The sequence below is a fragment of the Teleopsis dalmanni genome, chromosome 2 (genome assembly GCF_002237135.1).
Source record: "Teleopsis dalmanni isolate 2A chromosome 2, ASM223713v2, whole genome shotgun sequence".
Lineage (NCBI taxonomy): Eukaryota > Metazoa > Arthropoda > Insecta > Diptera > Diopsidae > Teleopsis > Teleopsis dalmanni.
Genome location: NC_051847.1, coordinates 218,405,131 through 218,425,724, shown reverse-complemented (window position 1 = coordinate 218,425,724; position 20,594 = coordinate 218,405,131). Strand labels below are relative to the sequence as shown.

Genomic DNA, 20,594 nt, shown 5'->3' with positions numbered 1-20,594 from the left:
TTTTCGAGTTTAGCTCTTTTTTTAAATTATAATGTGTCACAAATCATAATGTAATAACTTCTTAAGTCTTAAAAAATCATATACCTATATTATTTTGCAATCAAATAAGTTCCAGGAATTGAAGTGCTAGGTAATCCTATTTGTCAGCCTTTCCATACAGATTCATCAAATTTATTTATGCTTTCAAGATTGATTATCTCAATCGATTTTATACCATTTATGAGTTTTACAAAACCTTGTTATTATCAACTTTAATGCATTTGTTAGAGAAATTACATCATAAAATACATTTTCAATATTTTTGTAATCGTTACATTGTTTGCATTTAACATTTAAGTTAATAGGCTTTACCCATACCGTGGCTTATTACATCATTTGTTCGAAGGCATGCAATTATTCATTCCCTAAATAACATAGAAAAGAAACAACTGAAGACCTTCGAGTTAAGTGAAGTCAATCAAGCCTGTTAAATAATCATTGATGTAGTTTTTTCTTAATTGTTATTAATAAGGAAACATAACACAAAGCAGAATAACATTTTTCTACTAAAAATAATAACAGAAATTCATAAAATAAAAACTAAAAACTAAAATGAAAATCATCAATTCCGGAAGAGTACAAGTTTCACCTTGAATTTCATGTTAACAGTTTTTGGCTTTTCTTTTCTATTATTATTTTTTGTTTTTTTTTTGTTTTTTGTGCTGTTTAAACCCTTTTTTGTTTTTAGTTAAACATTTGCAGAACAGGGCCGTAAGGCTTTAGAGACTGGCTCGTACGTCTTACCTACCTTACCTATCGACTGACAAGTGCATACCGGCACTTAAAACTTATTTTGTAAAGTTTATAAGCCGCTTAAAACGCTAATAAAATTGCATGTCATGAAATACTTTAATTAAAATAATCGAACAAACAAAATAGAATAACGAAATCATGCCTTCTGCCTGCGCGCATGTAAAAGCCAAATATTGTAACATCGAAATACCTTAAAGGCCCCATCATACTTTTGCTGCAGTGTCGATACGTGCTTGCGATTGTATGATTCCATTGTTACCAATTTTATTCTAGAATATTTTTAAGTGAAAACGTGCTACCAACATTTGTAAGTTCTTGACTCGTTGTACTAAGGAGTGTACATACTAAGTAAGTTCTGTGGATGAGTGCGGATGAGCGCACCAAAAATGGCAGTAACATTTTTAGGCAATGAAAATGTTGCTGTTGTTGTTGTTGCTGGTGTTGTTGGTGGAAGAGCACAATTTTAAGGTTTATCGATATAATAACCAATGATTCTTAGCATTAGATTTGCTGTGGGTGGTTTTGGCGTTGGAGGTGCTCTCTAGGTGCAGTTCATGCGTGCTGTGCTTACAATAGCACAAAGCAAGCGCGCTATTTCTTCTTCCATGCTCCTAATATTTTCGATTTAAAATATATCTTATCGTTATCATTATAAATAAGATTTATGTTATAGAAATCGATAAAATAAGAAAAAATATTACTACGGTCAAAGTACTGCAGATGGAATTTATTTCAATTTTTTCTTAAATAAAATTATTTTAAATTTAATGATATAGAATTTTATAAAATATTTTCATACGAAATTTAAACGATAGCAAAAGCTCAACACCATCATTGTTGAAATACAGATTCAAACCTTAACACAATACAAATTTGATTTAATTTTCAAAACATTTTAAATTTAAATAAAAAATAATTTTATAATCGAAATAAATCTATAGATCAGTCAAACATTCAATTAATTGAAATAATTTAAAAATAATTTTTGTTATTGTAGTTCACTACTGTTCGAAAAAAAACCTCTATTACAATAATATAAAAATAATTTTTGTTGTTGTAATTTATTACTTTTTGAAACCTCTCTATCAAATACAACTGTTTCTATTAAGGCCGTGTGCAAGTTCGAGTAAATTGATGGTAAATTAGGGAAATAGTAAATTATGTCGGTATGGCATAAATAGTAGTTACCCTACTCGAAATTCTGATAGATAGATAAAAATTAAGTAAATTAGGTGTTACCATTGTGAAAATTTTATAAGAAGTTTAATAAATAAATAAATAAATTTGAAAACTTTTAACCAAAAATAATAAAAAGTACAATATACAAGTAAATAAATACATAGATAGATACTTTGACCAATTAGCCTATTTTTATAAATATATTGTTATATATAATAAAAAATTCTTTGCTTGATTAGGAATAGTTGTGATATCACTTTTTCAATTATTTTTTTTAAAGGCTTATGTGAAAAAAATAAAAGCTGATAAATTGATTGATTAGTGGGTTGCAGTGGCAAGCCATCCGTGTAGCTCAATTACCCATTTTTCACTGTTTTGCTACTATATTCCTTGCAAGAACCCCTAGCATAGGCTGGTAAATTAGTCTATATATATTTATATAGTTCTTTATATCGCCGACGTATCGAAGTTTGTTTGAGTTCCTTCTCAGTGCGAAGTAATATTACAACTGCTCTTAAAAATATATAATAAGGCGGATATTTATACTGGAACCTGTATACGAAATCAGTTTTTCATAATAAATTATAAATATTAAATTAAATAATAAACAATAAATTAAATAATAAACAAAAATTAAATAATAAACAATATATAATAAACTAAATATTATACAATATATATACAATAAATATTATTATTATTATTTTTATTATTATACAGTCAAAGTTGTAGTAGTGACAGACAGCTGTTGCTGATGTTGTCACTATCCTCTTTCCTATTTAGTATTAAATATTTTATTTAGTATATTTATTTTATTAGTATTTAAATATTTTATTATTTTGAAAAAACAAAGAATTAATTTTTTAAATTCTGATGCCTTGATGGAAGATTAATGGAAGAACTTTTTATTCCGATATAAAAACAATTAAATTCACTTAATCCACTGATTATCCACATAATTAAAGTTATTTAATTACTAATAGTGCTATCTGTTTATATAGAATATTTAACATCTAATATTATAATAATATGTCATAAAATATAAAATATTATTGTCTATTATCATATAGCATTCCATAAATTAAAAACAACAATTAATTATTTTAACAAATATTCTTGAATTTTAATTTAATCAATGTCATTTTGGTATATAAAAATAAAAATAATAATAAAATTAATTAAAGTTAATTAAATTGAATTAAATATACCATAATAAAAGAAATTTCTTTTCGCAATTTTTTACTACAAATTTACTATATAAGTAAATAAATATTTTATTAATTGCAAAAAAAAAAAAATTGTCTTCTTAGTTTCCACACTTTTCAGTACATCCCATCGCTTTTGTTTAACTATGACTTGGAGTAGAGAAAATAAATATAAAATCTGAAATTTACGTCAAGTGGGAAGTGTAATTGAAATTGTATCTAAATATGCTATGTGAATATGTGAGAGAAAAATAAAATAGTCATGAGTTCATTTTATACTGGAATTTAGATTGTTCCCGTCCCGTACATAGCGGATTGGTGACATTTATTTTTATCACTTAAAACTGCGTTGTCAGTCGTCTTGTGGTAGTGCCTTTAGTGGTGATCAAGACTTGTATATGCAAATCGCCTACTATTATTTTGTATAGCATTTATTTAAGTCATAAAAATTTACTTGTATATGAATGAGTTTTTTTTTTTTTTTATAAGTACACAACTTTATGCCATTTATGCAATTTTATTGAAGGAAGCCGAGAGATCAATGACTCGACTGCATCGTATCCCATTGACTAAGTTTGGGCAGGTCAGGTTTACGTTATGCGTCATAGAATCTATAAAATTGTAACAAAACTTGCAGCTGCTTTCAAAATCAATTATAATTTATTTTTTAATATAAAATAAAAAAATTTTTATTTTAATTATAGATGCTTTTTTGAGTTATTATTTATTAATTTCTTATATATGGTTTACTACTTATTATTATTTATATATAATTAATTATTTATAAGTTTTATAATTTATAAATCGAAAAAATTTATTAAACATATTATTTGTTATTGAAAGGTCTGATATTGTTCCAATTTTGTGCCACGTTATGAGTTCCTTATCAATAAAAAAGTATTTTTTGTTTGAGTCCAAGAATGATTCCAATAACAAAGCAATTTTTGATACCTTGGATGAATTGAATCGACTTACAGATGAGACATGTGCTAAAGGTAGAAGGCTATAGTGGGAAAGCCAAGATAAGAGCTATACGGTGACTGAAATAAAACTTCCCATTTACTATTCGCGAGCAAGTTTTTGTTTAAATATTTCAACCATTATTTGGTAATAATAGCTAGGTTATAGTTTATAGCCAGATTTTAACGGTTACCTCTCTGGATGATAACTCTCTGAACTCTACTGCTATTACTAACTACTTAGGCATCATTAGGTATTAGTGCCAATTTTACTGCTTGGACTTGTCATATGATTTTTTTCATCTGGTATTGTAGAATATCCACTTTTCATCATTAGTAATATTTTGATATTTAGTTTTTTTTTTGTTATTCGTATTTTTTTAAATTATTTTTTACAAATAATATTTTAAATTATACTTCTAAATTGTTTTGTTTATTTCTGTCTGATTTTATTTTAAAAAAAACTTTTTGGAAATTCTTTTTTGTTGTGTTAGCTAGGTTTTGGGTCTAGGTTTCTATGCGAATCTTTATGCAACTTCATTTATACCTTGCATGGGTCCGTTGCTAGTGCTCTTGTTTCAAACTGTTACTCTCCAAAACCACTATGATGGTTTCTATAACTCATTCCGGGAAAAAATTATTGTTTTCTTTGAAAATGTTGTGCAATTTTCAATATCATTTTTTCTGACACTTTTTTGGGGTCTTCGAAAAAGTGCTTTCTATGTATTATAGCTTTGCTCCTTGTCAAGGTTGGACATTTGCGCAACAGGTGGTCTTGTTAGTGATTATTTTTCCTCTTGGCAGATGCTACAAATACTGCCAATTAGAACTCCTATTGCCAGATATAATATTGCTGATTTCGGTTCTACGCAAGTTTATTAGTTTCTTAGTTTTATAGATGGGTTGTCCATTACACAGGTTTGTTTTATCTTGCCGCAAGTAGTTCTTTTTTTCACCTTAATGTGTTTTTTTTTTGAGTAGAGATGAGTGCGATATTTAATAGATATTGATTAGTGTGAAAACAGCTGATAGCTGCACCTTTATGTGCCAAAAAAAGCTTAGCAGTTGATTTGTGTTACATAAACTATTATATGTATTAAAATTTGGTATCTTCAAATTTGTTATATATTATTTATATTTGTTTTTTTTTTTTTGCAAATACTAATAAATTTGTTTTTCATAATTAACCATAACATTTTTTTTTTAATAATTTTAAACTTAAATGATGATATTTCCAATGATGAACGATGAATGATATGAATTTTTAGGGCTTCAATGGTAGTAAAGTGGGTTAAATTTTATGCTTCATCGGTCAAATTGTTTTTTTTTAACATTAAAATATAATTTGAAGTTATTTACAAAATAATATATATATAAATAAATATATTTTATTACAAAAATAATAATAAATTAAAGTATTTCAAGGCTGTAAGCATGAACTATGTTGAATGCATGCAATAAAAAATAAATAAATAAGTTTTACAAGTTTTGGCACTAAAGATATTTTCATAAAAATTTGTTTGTTTGATCAATATTTGTAATAATAATATTTACAAGCACGCAAATTGTAATTTTCTTTTCATTTGCAATCAGAAAATGTTAAATTGTGAAACAAATGTAAAAGATATATAGATACAGATACTCATGCATAAAAAACATTAAATTGTTTGGAAGAAAATGTATAGAAAATGTAAAAATAAAAAAGTTGTGTGAAATCATTTTGAATCAATCGTGTATAAAAAATTCTTATGTTGCGGCTATGAAATGATGTTTGTTTTTCGATTTGTGATAATCTCAGCTTGACACATTTCTAACCTTTTTACTGCGGTCATTTCATGCTGCATTTATCGGCAAATGTGCAACAAATGCCACAAGTAAAATACAATGCCACACATTGTTTATATTGATTTCTTATTTATATATTATTTTATTTTTTATTTTTTTATAATACTATATATATTTGTTATTATATATATTTGTGTTGAACTGCTAAACAAATGTTTATGAAGACAAATTACTTTCAACTACTAACTACTGCTTTCTATTTATGATGTTTTTCCTATTATTATCAGTAGTGAAATTTTTAGAAATTTTTACTTTACTATTTTTACTATTTTTTAAGGTAAAAAAATGTCAACAATAAATAAAATACAATAAAATAAAATAAAAATTTGGACTTCGCGCTTTAGGGGTCTCTCTGTTGTAACCTGGCCTTATTTCTCGAAAATAATCATATGCGCACAACGTGACAAAGAAAAAAGTCAATAACATATGTAATAGATTTTACATATTTATGTAATATGTAATTTTCTCTAACTCACTGTGACGTCATAAGCAATTTATTTTCTCTTAAACCTTTACTGAATTAATTAACACATTTAAAAATAAAATAAATTTGGTTTGATTTTATCGAAACTTAAATAACCTTCAGACAGAGCTATCGAGAATTCTTCATGGAAAATTTTTAGGTTAAAAGCATGTATATATAATAAGGCACCTTTATAAAAATTAAATTCAATTGATAAAATAAATTGTAATGTCGTTTGGTTTTATTATATTTTTGTAATCAAATGTGAATATAATCTTCGTAATGTATGGAATTGAAATGAAATATCCCTCTATATCTCCATGTTTATAGTGTCTTTGTAGTATATGGAATTCAAATGAAACATCTTCTCTATATCTCCATGTATCCATATTTACAATGTCTATGTAGAATCCGCGATATTGTATGAATCAAAAACTTGGTTGGTCAACAGTGGTTGGTCAAAATATAAAGAAAACTTCAAAGTTTTACCAACAGATGACTGCTAATAATTTGAGAATTTGGTGGTCACGTAGAAGTTAAATTATGGAACCTCTTAAACAAATCAAGAAGATATCAACAAACAAATCCAGCGTCGGAAATATAATTGTCTTGGCCATACTCTTTGAAAGCCGTATGACAAAATATGCCACACAAGACCCTAATGGAATCCCCAAGGCAACAGACACAGAGGAAGACCATGTAATGCCTGGTGAAGAATGATAACATATAAAATCGGCAAATTTTTACTTAAATTACCTTATATTATTAGATATAGAAAGAGTTGGAGATTCTATATAACAAGTCTATACTCCTGATGGAGTACGGCTAATAATAATTATAATAATTTGAATGTGAAATAAATAAAGTACTGAGATCAAAAGATTTTTTGTATTACACTCTACTATAATAGATAAAAACCATATTTAGTCCCATTACTCTCAAGAGTTCAAGAATGTTCGTTGGATTTATCGTTACTGATTCTTTACCTGGTATTGGGTATAATCCTAATATCTTTTTTATCTCTTACGTACTAGTTTATCGTATAATATATCGTATAAAAAAAAGAAGACTCAACCAAGCAGTTTCTATACTGTAATTAAAGAAATGGGGCTTAGAAAAATACTCTGAATCCATGAAAGTGATGCAATATATCACTACTTTGCCTTGTGAAATCTCCCAACGTAATAATAATAATATTAGTAAACATCATAATAATAATAAACACTAGTATTTTTTACCGAATACTAAAAAAAAATTATGCATATATTATTCGCTTACGTTATATTAAAACGATTTAACATTTTTTTTTTTTTTCAAAATTTAACATATAAATTAACGCTAGCCATTGAATTTAAATTGTATTTTAAAAATAATCTTTTTTAATTTTTTTTATCACAAGTTTCGCTTACAGATCTCATTTCTGATTAAATATCAATTAGGCTACCAATTGCAGCAGCACATTAAGATGCATATAAAGCGAATGGCAAAAATTTGTCAAAGCCTTCAAGCTACAATTGAGGTTCAATTTAGCCTCGTTCACATGACAACACATTTTCCATTGTAGACTGTATCACACATGACATCGGTGCTCCAAAATGATTATAATTATTTTACTTTACTTTTGCTCGGGTAACAGACTATTTCAAACCGCTTTCTTTTCAATAAAACCACACTGTATTAGCGTTCAACTCCATTAAGTAGGCGTGCCAAACAATAGCGCTAATTGCTAGTGCTTAGTGCGTCTCAAATTGACTTTGTCAATCGAAGAAGCAATTAAGTTGTAACCAAATTTGGTATAAAGTCTATCGTTTTAAATTAATTTTAAGTTTAAACAATTAAGATGGTTTTATTATTCGATACATAGTATAATTATTTTGTACTTATTATTTCTCATTGACAGAATGACTCCTATGATCTTGCACTCTGCACACTAAATAGCAATGGCATCGGTGCTGTTGTCGGCGCTTTGGATTGTTCACCATTAAGCAATAATATGCATCATCATACGACAACGACAACTGGTGGTGTAAATGGTGCACCCGGTGTTGTTAGTAATGTTGCATATCAACACCACATGAACTTAAATCATCACCATATATTAAACCACCATTCACCGTACAGCAATAACTATCCACTTCATCATAGCAGCAGTCATCATATACACAGCGATCAGACGAAATCGCTGCAAGAACTGCAACATGAGGTCGGTGCACTACTCGAGTTTCGAGATCTTGTCATTGAAACGTTTCCTGATCTTAAACATAAAATGGCCTCAATGTCTTCGTCTGCATCTACAGCGGTTGCTGGTTCAACAACACCGTCAGTATCAGCGACAAACACACTAACAGGTGTTATGTCCAATTCATCACTAGCTTCCAGGTTAGTTAATTGAAAAGAAATGTATAAAATTTTGTATTATTTTTTAATTTTTATCATTTATATTTTTTATTATAGACGTGAATGGGAACCTGGTATACGTGTAAAACGTAAATTAGCGCAAAAGGAACCGTCCTCGTCAACTTCGACTGCAGCAGTTGCGGTAAGCACAAATGGTGCTGTTGTAGCTGGTGAATTGTCCTCCTCATCACTAACGCGTAGTCGCAGCAATTCACATAGCGGTAAAAAAGAGCCAAAGAGCGGTGAGAACAATAACGGTAGTGTTGTGCAAGATTCAGGATTTTCAACAGAGACTAGTTCATCAAAGGAGGGTCATAGTGCCTCCTCAACTAATGGTGCTATGACTGTAAGTTTAAATATAGAAAACAATTTTATATGCATATCTTATTAACAAACAATTTCTCTTATAGGGTCCCATAGCATCAAATCGTCTATTATGCCTTGAGTCGGATGATGAGTTGTTAAATTTATTAGATGTAATACATCGGAAATCAAATAGATTACGCGAAGAGGTCGAACACTTACAGAACTATGAGAGAAATAATCTGCGTGGTGGTGTCTCTAATAACGGTGAAGATAATTGTGCTAATGCTCTGACAAAGTCAAATAGTGGCAGTAGCGCTATAAGTGGTTTGACGCCCAAAACTTTTCGTGATCATGTAGAACGTTTAAATAAGGAAGACATTAAACAGTTGCGAAAGGAACGCGATAGACTTTTAGATAAGTTAGCTGAAATGGAAGCGGAAACTTTAACTGGTCGCATTAAAGCAACTAAAATGAATGATCAAATGACAGAGCTGATAACAGTTAAAAAGGATCTCGAAGAGCAACTAAAGCTTGCAATGGCACAAAAATTGGAGCTTAGCTCACGTGTGCAACAATTGCAATTACAACAACAGCAACAACAAAGTAAAAGTTCATCAAGGTAACGCATAATATTTATAATTATTTTATATAATTTATAATATTATAAATTAAATATTTTTTTTATTTTTTATGTACAGTCAATCAGATTACTCGAGTCAACGTAACTTTTTATCCTCGGCCACGACGGTGCTTTCAACCGGTAGTGGCGCATCTCATAATGAAAATCTTGCGGCGGCAGCAGCAACAACAGTTCCTTTACAACAAAATCGTCGTTTAAATACATTCCAACCGGTGGTGGTCGAACAGCAGCAACAAAAAAGTGACAATTATTTAGCATTCCATCGAAGCGCAGGCAGTGATAGTAAAGAATCGCCAGTAGCAGTAACAGCAAATACACTCGGTCGATTGGATGGCATTGTGAGCACACCCAGTGCTAAAAACACAAAATGTCGCGTGACTGACTCTAAACGTTTTGCGGCAATTTTAATGGAAAATAGTGTAGTTGAGCTGCAACGACATTTGTTAACATTGACTGTGCAAAATCAGGTAAATCTTCCACTCAATTCATTTCCACTTTTCAATTCGAAAACTTTTTAACTTCTCTTTTTTCTGTTTTCTGTTTTCTGTAAAGGTTTTAATGCAAAAACTCGATCAAGCAACAAAATCTAAAACTCATATAGCCAAAAGACTGGACAAATCAAAAGAAGATGTTGAAGATTTACGTTTTCAGGTAAAATTTATATAAATATTTGTTAAATGATTTACTACATTGCTTTTTTCACTTCTCACTTTCAGCTTGAGGAGAAAAATATCGAACTCGAAGGTACTAAAGCACAATTGCGTGTGCTGGAGTCACGTATGCATTCATCAACACCAAATAGTGGAGCTACAACAAATTCATATATGCATTCACAAAACGATTATGAAACAAATCGTTCATCTGCTTCGACAACACTAATGATAAGTAGACGCGCTGGTTATGGTATCGATTTGAATAGCAGCGATATGCGTTCAGGTACACCAATATCGCAAAATGGTCATATGCCACAACCAACTGCAACACAAATTTCTACGCCGAGCATGAAAGCTATGGTACACCTTGCTTTGGATGATATACAACAACATAGTAGCAGTACTGAATCGGCACATGATCATGAATTGCAGCAGGATTCTCCGCAAACTATAAACAGTAAATTAATGAGTACTAGTGTTGGTGGTGTAAGCCCATTTGAACAACACTATTCAGCGCGCGGCTATCAAGCAGTAAAAAAGTTTACAACTGCAGCTAGTAAACCAAGTAAAATACCATTACCGGGCAGTAAATCTGGCTCTTACTTTGCAGGTAATTAATATTGTTGTACAATAGACTCACAGGTTAACGAATATTCGATATAACGAACGATGAAATTAATTATTCAAAATAATGAATTTGCCAAATAAGCTCTCTTTAAATAATGAATGTTTTATATGAACTGCATATCTTCAATAATATTTATTATAACATTAACGTAAATTTATTAACTTTGATGCAAATTATGAGCACGATTGCGTATAGACGGCTTAATAGACAATGAACTCAATATTGGCAGAAATTTCAAGTAGAGATGATTATCTATACCTAAATATGCAGATAAAAGTTTAAGGCTTTGAAAGTATATCTTTCGTTATACCAAAAGTCTATTGTAAATTAAAAAAAAAAGTAATAATATTAATCAAATTTGTTCAAATTATAGGTAAACCACCAACTGGTCGCCCATCAACTGCTGGTCGCTCTCCACCTTCAGCTAATATATCTGCAAGTTCGAATGCATCAAGCAAGTCGTCACTTAGTCGTAGTACTGGAAATTTACTTTATAGCAAATCACCAAACAGCTTAAAACGCGCTGATTCTGCACAAAGCGTACGTAAGGATAATTCCTCTTCCTTTAGTAATAATACAAGTCGTAGTTCCACTTCGTCCTCCATACCAATGTCCACAACGCCATATAGTGCCTCAAAATCATATGGCGCTGCGGTAACAAGTCCGTCCCCGAGAGTATTACAAAACTCTCCGCTGCCAAAATTAAAACGAGAATCATTAACATCACGTGTACGCCATTTGGATTCACTATCTCGCATACACCAGCAAACAAACAATAGTAACAATAATAGCAGTGCAAGCGATAATTCACATATGTCACCAACAACACCATTGACACGATCACCGATAACACCACACAATAATGACAATGCTAGCAGTTATTTGGTTAGTAGCACACCTAAACCTAGCGCAATAGCTGCACATCTTAATGCAACATTACGCAAAGATTTACAATTAAGTTCAAATAGCTTTTCGCATGGTTCATCAGCGCAACAACAATTTCAACGGCGTACCACAAATGCTACTACACCAACGGCCACAACAACAACTACTGGTGCCGCCGTCACTACAACGCGCCGCTTTAGTAGTGCCTCTGTAATGGGTGCTCGAATTACAGCAGCGCGTAACCAACAGGAACACAATAACGCCATTGGTGAGAATGGCAACGAACGTAATAGCAATAGTCCAACAGTAAATGGAACTAATATAAATAGTGACAGCGATAGTGGCAAGGTACGCACTTTAAAATCAACTTTTTTGGGTTGGCTTAAGATCTAAAATATGCAGAAATATATAACAATTACACGAACAACTGCTCTATCTTTTTGATATACATAAATCAAATACACATCTATGCATTATGCATACGCATACGCATAACATAAACAAACGCAAATCAAAAAAATTCGCTGAACTAACAAAAACATATATGCATAACATACGTAAATACATACATAAGGAACAGAGTATATAAGCATAATAAATTGTATTTATAAATTAAACGGATACAAAACAATACTTCAGTGTTTAGATACTTATTGAAATAGATATTGGAATAGTGTTATTGTTATTATATTTTGACAGATTTTAATTTTTCTTAACTAAACACACAAATAATAAAAGTAAATTTAATGTTTATATAAAAGAAGACAAAAAATTTATAGATACTATTATTAGATAAATTTTATTTCAAACAACAGTAACTTTGAATAGTTTTCTTCACATATGTTAGGTACATTCGTCAATACAAAAGAAACACAGCGATTCCATCTACATATCTATTCATTGAAATCATAAGGTTATTGTTTTGTAATTGTTTATTATTTTTTTTTTATTTTATGTTACTTACGGATTGGTTATAAGTAGTAAAAATGCTTTTATATATATTGTATTAAGTTTTATAAAATGAGCTATATAAAACGATCAATTATATGAAGTGGATGAATGCATGCCTAAAAGGTTGCCTGACAAAATCAGTTTTGTTTTGTTTTTCTATATATATTAATTTATTTATTTAATATTTTTATTAAGTCACTATAAGAAAGAATTTCCATCATCCAGTTTTATAGTTAAGAATGCTACTTAGATTTTGCAGAATTTGATCTGTTTTTCTACAATTTAATGAACGTTAACAATGTTCAATTTCAGAAATTAAGATAATTTTAAGTGGAAAGTGGATATAAAGTTAAAATTTCATTCCTGCATTGTTTAGAATGAACTGTGCTTATATATAAACTTAAATTTCTTGTATTTATAAAGAACTTAATTATGTTCACACATAAGCACTCATCATGGAACTTCATATATTTTAGCTAATTCTAGCATGCTGTAATATAAGTTATATTAAATGCAGTAATTAAATTACTTGCACTTTTTTTTTGTAAAGAATTACAATAATGCTTCACAGTTTGTTAAAAACTTGCACTTTTCATTAAAAAATGTTCGATTCGAAAAATAAATCAAATTCACAACTTACGCAAAACTTTAATGGAATGCATTAAATTTACATTATATATACTCGTATTTTTTCATATAAATATTTTGATTGCGATACATTGACTAGCAAATCCTTTTAACAATAAAAACAATATCAAAGTTAATATCAAACAATACACTAGTACACCCAACTACATACATAACATATAAAATAATATTATCATCAATTAAATAATATTATCATCAATTAAATAATATTATCATCAATTAAATAATATTATCATCAATTAAATAATATTATCATCATCATCATCATCATATATAGAAACATTAATTTAAAATATAAAACAGTTATGTTATTTTCAAATAGGTTTCTACTTTCATTCATTAATAAGTTGTAAATAAAAAAAAAATAAAAATAATGATAGTAATTGATTTGATTTATAAATGAAACTGAATTTATATATATATATACTAATCAACTATTAATCAAAATATCTATTATAAATAATATATAAATATATTGTATTATCATTTAATTAAGAATGATATATGTTATGCAATTGATAATTTTTATATAAATAAACTATATTATCTATAGTCATGTAAAAATTGTGTTTAATCCTATTAAAGTCTTAAAAAAAAATACTATTATATATATGAGTTATATTTATATATATGTTATTATATATAAATATTTCTTTTTAAATTATATGGTTTAATTTTTTAACTTTAAATACATTATTTTATCAAATTTGTGTGTAATTTTTTATAAATTAATTTTAATTATTATTTTATGTTTTAAGAGATATTGACTTGCCTGTGTAGTAACCAATAATAATAATAATAATAATATAATTAATATTAATTTTTAATTTAATTTTATATATATATATATATAAACATAAATGATTAATTTGTAATATATAAACATTTGCATAGTAATTGTTTTAATTTTTTATATAATATTCGTAAATAAGTTATTCGTTAAAGTTTTTAATTGCCATTTCTCATCATGGTAAAATACATAACTAAAGCTTAAATTTTTTTTATACATAAGAAGAAAATGTTTTAATAATAATTCACACGCAAAATAAACATAAATGCAACTTCTTTTTATTTAAATACCTTATCATATGAAATTAATACGTTAATTTGTAACGTCAACGTTTGGAAAAATTTTAGAAACCATTTTAATTTATTTTAAAAATCTGTTCATGACGCAATAAAATAAATATATATAACATTTACATAATGGTTGTAATAATGTGATAAAAGAATAGGTATTTATTAGAACAAATAGTGGTACACTGCGATCTATGAGATAAATTGTATTCGAAATGATATATATGTAATATAAAGCATTACAATATTCGAGCAGCTTGAATATATTCAAATTCGTATATTTGAATCGAATACTGTACATGTTCGAAAAGTTTTAAGTTGCTCGAAAATATTTGCGTGGCTCGAAATTGATTCACCTATTCGAAAATATTCGAACTACTTGGATATTTCTTTTGCTTATTGTTTCATATTTTTGTTTTGTTTTGCTTTATACAATACGTATAACTAGAAATACTTGAACACAGTATGGTGTTCAAATAATTTCGAATACTTCGCTGTCAAATACTTTAGCACAAACATATTCGGTCATCAAAGCTTCATTCAATTTGCACAATATTTGAAGCACTAAAATATATATACAAAAAATAATATTCAGCGTGAAATACAGCAAGAAAAACAATTTGGAAGTCTTGGCAAATCATAGTACTATGAAGTGGATGAATTTGGATATCACCAAATGTTGAAGGAATGGATAATACTTAAACGTTCGATTATGATTATAAGTGAGCAGCATTAGAGTAATATTTAGAGTAATAAATAGACTAAAACAAAAGGATTTTATTTTACTGTGAGATTGAAAAATCAATTGTTGTTCACTAAAAATCGAACGCAAATTCACTTATCATGTAATTTGAACATTAAACAGACATATTAAATCAATATTTGTTAAAAAGTTTTTAATAACTCTGTGTATAGAGTATTAAAACTCTAGCTATGCCAAAGATAACTTTTAAATTAATTATATATATATGTCCAACGTCAGAATAAATCGATTTTATGCATTCAAAAAATTGATCTTTCTCAGTTGAAGTTTATCTTACTAACACATTCATTCATAATTTATTTGAAAAGGGCTTTACTCTTTCATTTTCCTTTTATTTAAATTTATGAGTTTTTTGATATATAGTTTTATCTTAGTGTTGACATCTATTTTGCACGAAAGATTTGTTATAACACTTAATGTAATGAAAATTTTCTACACTGTCCAAAATTTGTGAACATATTTTTTACATATAACTTATTATAAACAATTTTTTCTATGATGTCCAGAATTAGTGAACATATTTCTTATATTTTACTTCATATAAAGATAACTTTCTACAATGTCCAAAATTTGTGGATCATTTTTCTTATATATAAATATATAAACCAATTTTTCTCCAATGTCCAAAATTTGTGGAACATTTAATTTTTATATTTAACTTAATAAAGAAAATTCTCTACTATGTCCAGAATTAGTGAACATATTTGTTGTATTTGGCTTCATATAAAGAGAATCTTCTTGAATGTCTGGACACATTTTTTATATGTATAGAGAACATTTTAACTTCGTATAAAGAGAATTTTCTGTAATGTTTAAAACTTCTGGAAAATTTTTCATTTAATATTTTTATAAAAAAAAAAATTATTTAATATTTTATATAAATTTCTGGTGCAAAATAGATGTTAGTACTTTATTTTGCGTATAAAAAAAGATATGTTATTATAAATTTATCGGTGAAACTTCAAAATTTTATTGGCCAATTATTATGTACGGTGCTCTGATATCTTTACATATAAGATGATATGGATAATATATTACCATTCATTATTTATTTGATTGGACAATCATTTTGTTGATCGATTGTTATTCTATACTTTTAAACTAAGTTAAAGGAAATCAAATTTGAACTAATGAAAATATTTGGTTAAAAATAAATTAAATAGATATAAAATTAGACAGCTTAATTCATTATAAGTTAATTTTTTTTATAAATAAGATAAATTAAGTTATATTAGGAACTTGAAACGACTTCTTTGCAAAATGAGAAGTAGAAGTTTGCCTATAAGTAAAATATTTTTAAAGCAAAAACTAAGACTTTTAGTTGGTGTAAGGATTTTTCAAAAACTTTAAGCAAAGCTTTTTTTAAGATGGAAAAAATATTTTGATTACTAGGAAGACATCACGAAGTTGTTGTAATAATTCAACATAAGGCGTTACTGGTCTTAGAAACCAGTATGTATATAAGGATTAATCGTATATGACATAAGTATGGTTGTTATCTGTTTTTGCAATTATCCACCTCGCAATGAAAGCAAATATTTTTTTGTGAAAAATATCTATTTTTTTAAAACAAGATCCAGAAGACTACTTTATCGCTTAGATATATAGCCAAATTATATTATAAACTATATATATAAATAACTTGAAAATTACTTTATAAACGTAGTTGTGTTTTTTTAAGTTAATGCCTGTAATTTTATTGTTATTTAAAAATAAAGTAAATCAAAATCATTACAATAAATCATTATTAAAATTAATCGACTTCATTGTAATTAAACATTTTCATTATATTAATTCATTCGCTATGGTTTTCTTCGCCTCATCTGCACAAACACCATTAACCTCGTAGTCTTATTAACTAATATTTCACTTCACTTCGGTTCAGTTAAAATTTCACACTATTTAACTAACATTTTTGTAATTCCATAATATATATAATAATAGCAATAATATTTTATTAATAAAGCCACGCCCATTATAATCAAATATGAATGTATAAAATATATGTATCTAATGCTTAAATATTTTTCTTTTTATTTTTCCTCCCAAAATCTCCGTCTCTTATCCTGTGTACTACATAATCAAACACAAAAAAACACATGTTCAAATGCTAATAAATGTTAATTATTTTAACAATAAAAACGTTAACTATAACATAAAAATAATTACATAAATATTGAAACTTTTAATTCAATTAAATTAATTAATGCAAATAATCAAACTTCAAAAAACACAAAAAAAAATCGTACTCCTTGACATAAACAAAATCCAGACCAGCAAATGCATGTGAAAACTGACTTTGAAGTGTGATTTGAAAACTGTGGCATTAGACAACATAAATAATAATTAAAAAACAAATTTAATTAATGTAATTAACACGCAACCTGAAAATTACATGATGTTGTAAGCATAACCAAAAACTACAAAAAAAAAATTATAATTAACGTTTGAAATACTATCTAAGTATTTAAGTTGCATGCAAAAATAACTTAATAAATATATCTATACATATGTAATATATATATACATATATATAAATGAAATATTTGGAGAGATGTTTGGAGGTGTTGAAGGTGTGGAACATATACTGTGGTGTGACTAGTGTGTGATGGGCTTAAACATTTAAGTGTAACTAAAGCTATGGATCGGCTGAGTAATTGCAGCAACAAAACACGCATTGCTCTTTCTTAACACTCTACACCCGTCGTTCGAATGCTCGAATGCGCTGATGTCAACCTTTTGATACTCTAGCTCTGCAAGACAGTATGACTGAGTACAATTAGTCGGCGCTAACTAAACAATTTGCATACAACATTTTCAGCAGTGAACGTTGTTGTTTTTCTTGGTTTTGCATTTTGGCAAAATTTTTACAATTGTGAAAGCAACAACGTTTCAAAGGCCAATACTTTATGTAGTGAATTGCAAATTATGCGTAAGTTTCCATTTTTGTTAAAAATATATTTTTTTTTTTGTTTCTCAACACCCAAGATCCTTTTAATTTGCTTTTGCAATTTCTTACTATCCCTTTTAGTTATAGTCTCACATACACTATTGCTTTAAAATACAATAAAATCAATTAATATTTTTTTTTTTTTGTTAATTTTCTGTATTTTTTAAATTAGTTTCTAAACTGTTTATATAGATATTTTCAACTAGTTATTATCACTATTAATATACTTAACTATATACTATATCAATATACTATATATACATATATCTATATTACAGAGTGTTTCCTATTCAACTATTATTACCTTTAAGAACTAATGATAGGATTCAATTAACTTAATTCAAGAAAATCAACTTTTTACTCGTATAGTGGTTTCTTGGTTCCGAAAGTATTATAAGGGAGGATTAAGGGAGGATTAGTAAGGAATTAGTATTAAAAGGGAGGAGTATTATTTTCAACTTTAATCAATATGAGTATAACTTCAATATGAGATTTACTCAACCTTACATTGAAAATCAACCTTACATTGGGGAGGTATGTAGTTCCATGTTTCAAGAAATGCACAAAATTTAAGAAGGAAGCGCAATATATTTGCTTTAGTATAACTCCAATAGTAAGGATATTATTATCAGTATTGAGTAAGATAATCGTATAATATAATAAAGTAAAAACATATTTTAAGCTTTAATATGAGATGTAGCACATATTATATTAGGATGAATGACATCTTAGGGACCTCAAGATTGATCCCATCAAAAAATACATAAAGGATAGAGCCCTGAAATTATTTGCGAAATCTGACAGACTTACTAACTCAGAATGGTTACAGGCTCCTCGGGGAGATATGCAGATCTGAGGTCAATTATTGCTTAGTCTAATGAAGTGATAAACAATAATCTAGTTAAGGCGCAAAGAGGGGTTTTGTAGAAACCTCGCAGTTAATAGAGAGTAAAAGTGTTCAGGTGCACTGACTCAACTCAACTAGCCTCAACAATTTAAGATGATCAATTCCGTAGGTAGTTTCTTGTTTTAAAAATTTAGGAGTTATAGGACATCAAAATGAAAATTAATTTTCTGTTTAACTGTAGAATGAGATTAACACAATTAAATAAAATCAATCTTATTGTTATTCGGGAGGTAGTTCCATATTTTAAGAAATACAAAAAAAAATAAGAGGGAAGGGCATTGTTATCAGTTTTAACTGAGGTATAGGATGTTAAAAATAATAGTATATTGACCTTTTCTGAATATGTTTCTGCTAACATATATGCGGTCAGTTGAAACCTCGTAATAATATGTTGAAAGCACACAAAGATTGTTTGTGGTGTAAAGATAAAGAAAGTTATATCCGTAAGAGTACCTATTTCACACTGCGTGAGTAAATATTCATGAACCGCTTAACCATTTGAAGTTGTTTTTTTTTATAAATGTGCTTGTTATTTTCAAACTCGATTAAAATCTACTGGTGTAAAGTTATTTCTTCTTTGGGTCACTGATATTACTGTAAAATTATTGTAGTAACTCTTGCATTATCGCAGCACCAAAATTAATTCACATATTGTTTTTGTTTCTCCCATAGGTTGTGATAATCTGCTAAATTTGTTATAAAACTTCTTGAGGATATAATTATACAATTGCATAAATCTGCTTCAATATTTATATCGAATCTTGAATACAACTATTGCAGATTAAATATATAATAAATATATTTCTATATATACATTTTCAGTGTAATATAATTCTCATTATATTTAAATAATATTTTGTATATATAGTCAATTATATGGATGTACAAAGGTGTAACAAGTTTGATAAAAATTTAGGAAATTATTGGTTTAAAATCAAAAATTTCAACTACTCTTAAAAGTAGTGACAGTATATCAGAAATTAAAATCTTCACTATAAATGGTAGTATCTTTTATTCAGTTAAAAATTATTTTACATGATTTTCTCGCAACACGAGTTAATGATCATTTGGATTAAGTTGTTGTTCTTGTTTATATATTCGTTGTGTTCACATTGCCTTGAAGAGTATCTCATTTTCACTCAAAGGTTTTAAAGATAACAACTTTCTTCAAGTTTAATCGCATCATGGCAGTGTCTTTAAAATGTATAATAAGTGTTGTTCTTCAATAGCATTTTATGCTTATGAAATTATATATAAGCTTTCTTATAGAATACTGGCTTAACCAGTAAAAGAGTGTAGTATTTTGTATTACCTAATTCTTAACTAGATCGGTACTATTCAAGTGA

General features: G+C 27.8%; 1 protein-coding gene across 2 annotated transcripts; it reads left to right on the top strand.

The window, feature by feature from the left end:
* Positions 1 to 8,347: 8,347 nt before the first annotated feature.
* LOC119683167 (rho GTPase-activating protein gacF-like) lies at positions 8,348 to 17,779 on the top strand. 2 transcript variants are annotated; one of them, XM_038096785.1, is made up of 8 exons: positions 8,348 to 8,822; positions 8,898 to 9,186; positions 9,251 to 9,765; positions 9,845 to 10,253; positions 10,339 to 10,437; positions 10,503 to 11,049; positions 11,441 to 12,300; positions 17,664 to 17,779. In XM_038096785.1, exons 1-8 carry the CDS (start codon positions 8,437 to 8,439, stop codon positions 17,679 to 17,681), a joined length of 3,123 nt encoding a protein of 1,040 aa, XP_037952713.1. In that variant the 5' UTR covers positions 8,348 to 8,436; the 3' UTR covers positions 17,682 to 17,779. The 2 variants fall into 2 exon arrangements, with proteins under 2 accessions (XP_037952713.1, XP_037952712.1); XM_038096784.1 differs by lacking the exon at positions 17,664 to 17,779 and having other exon boundaries at positions 11,441 to 12,671.
* Positions 17,780 to 20,594: the final 2,815 nt, after the last annotated feature.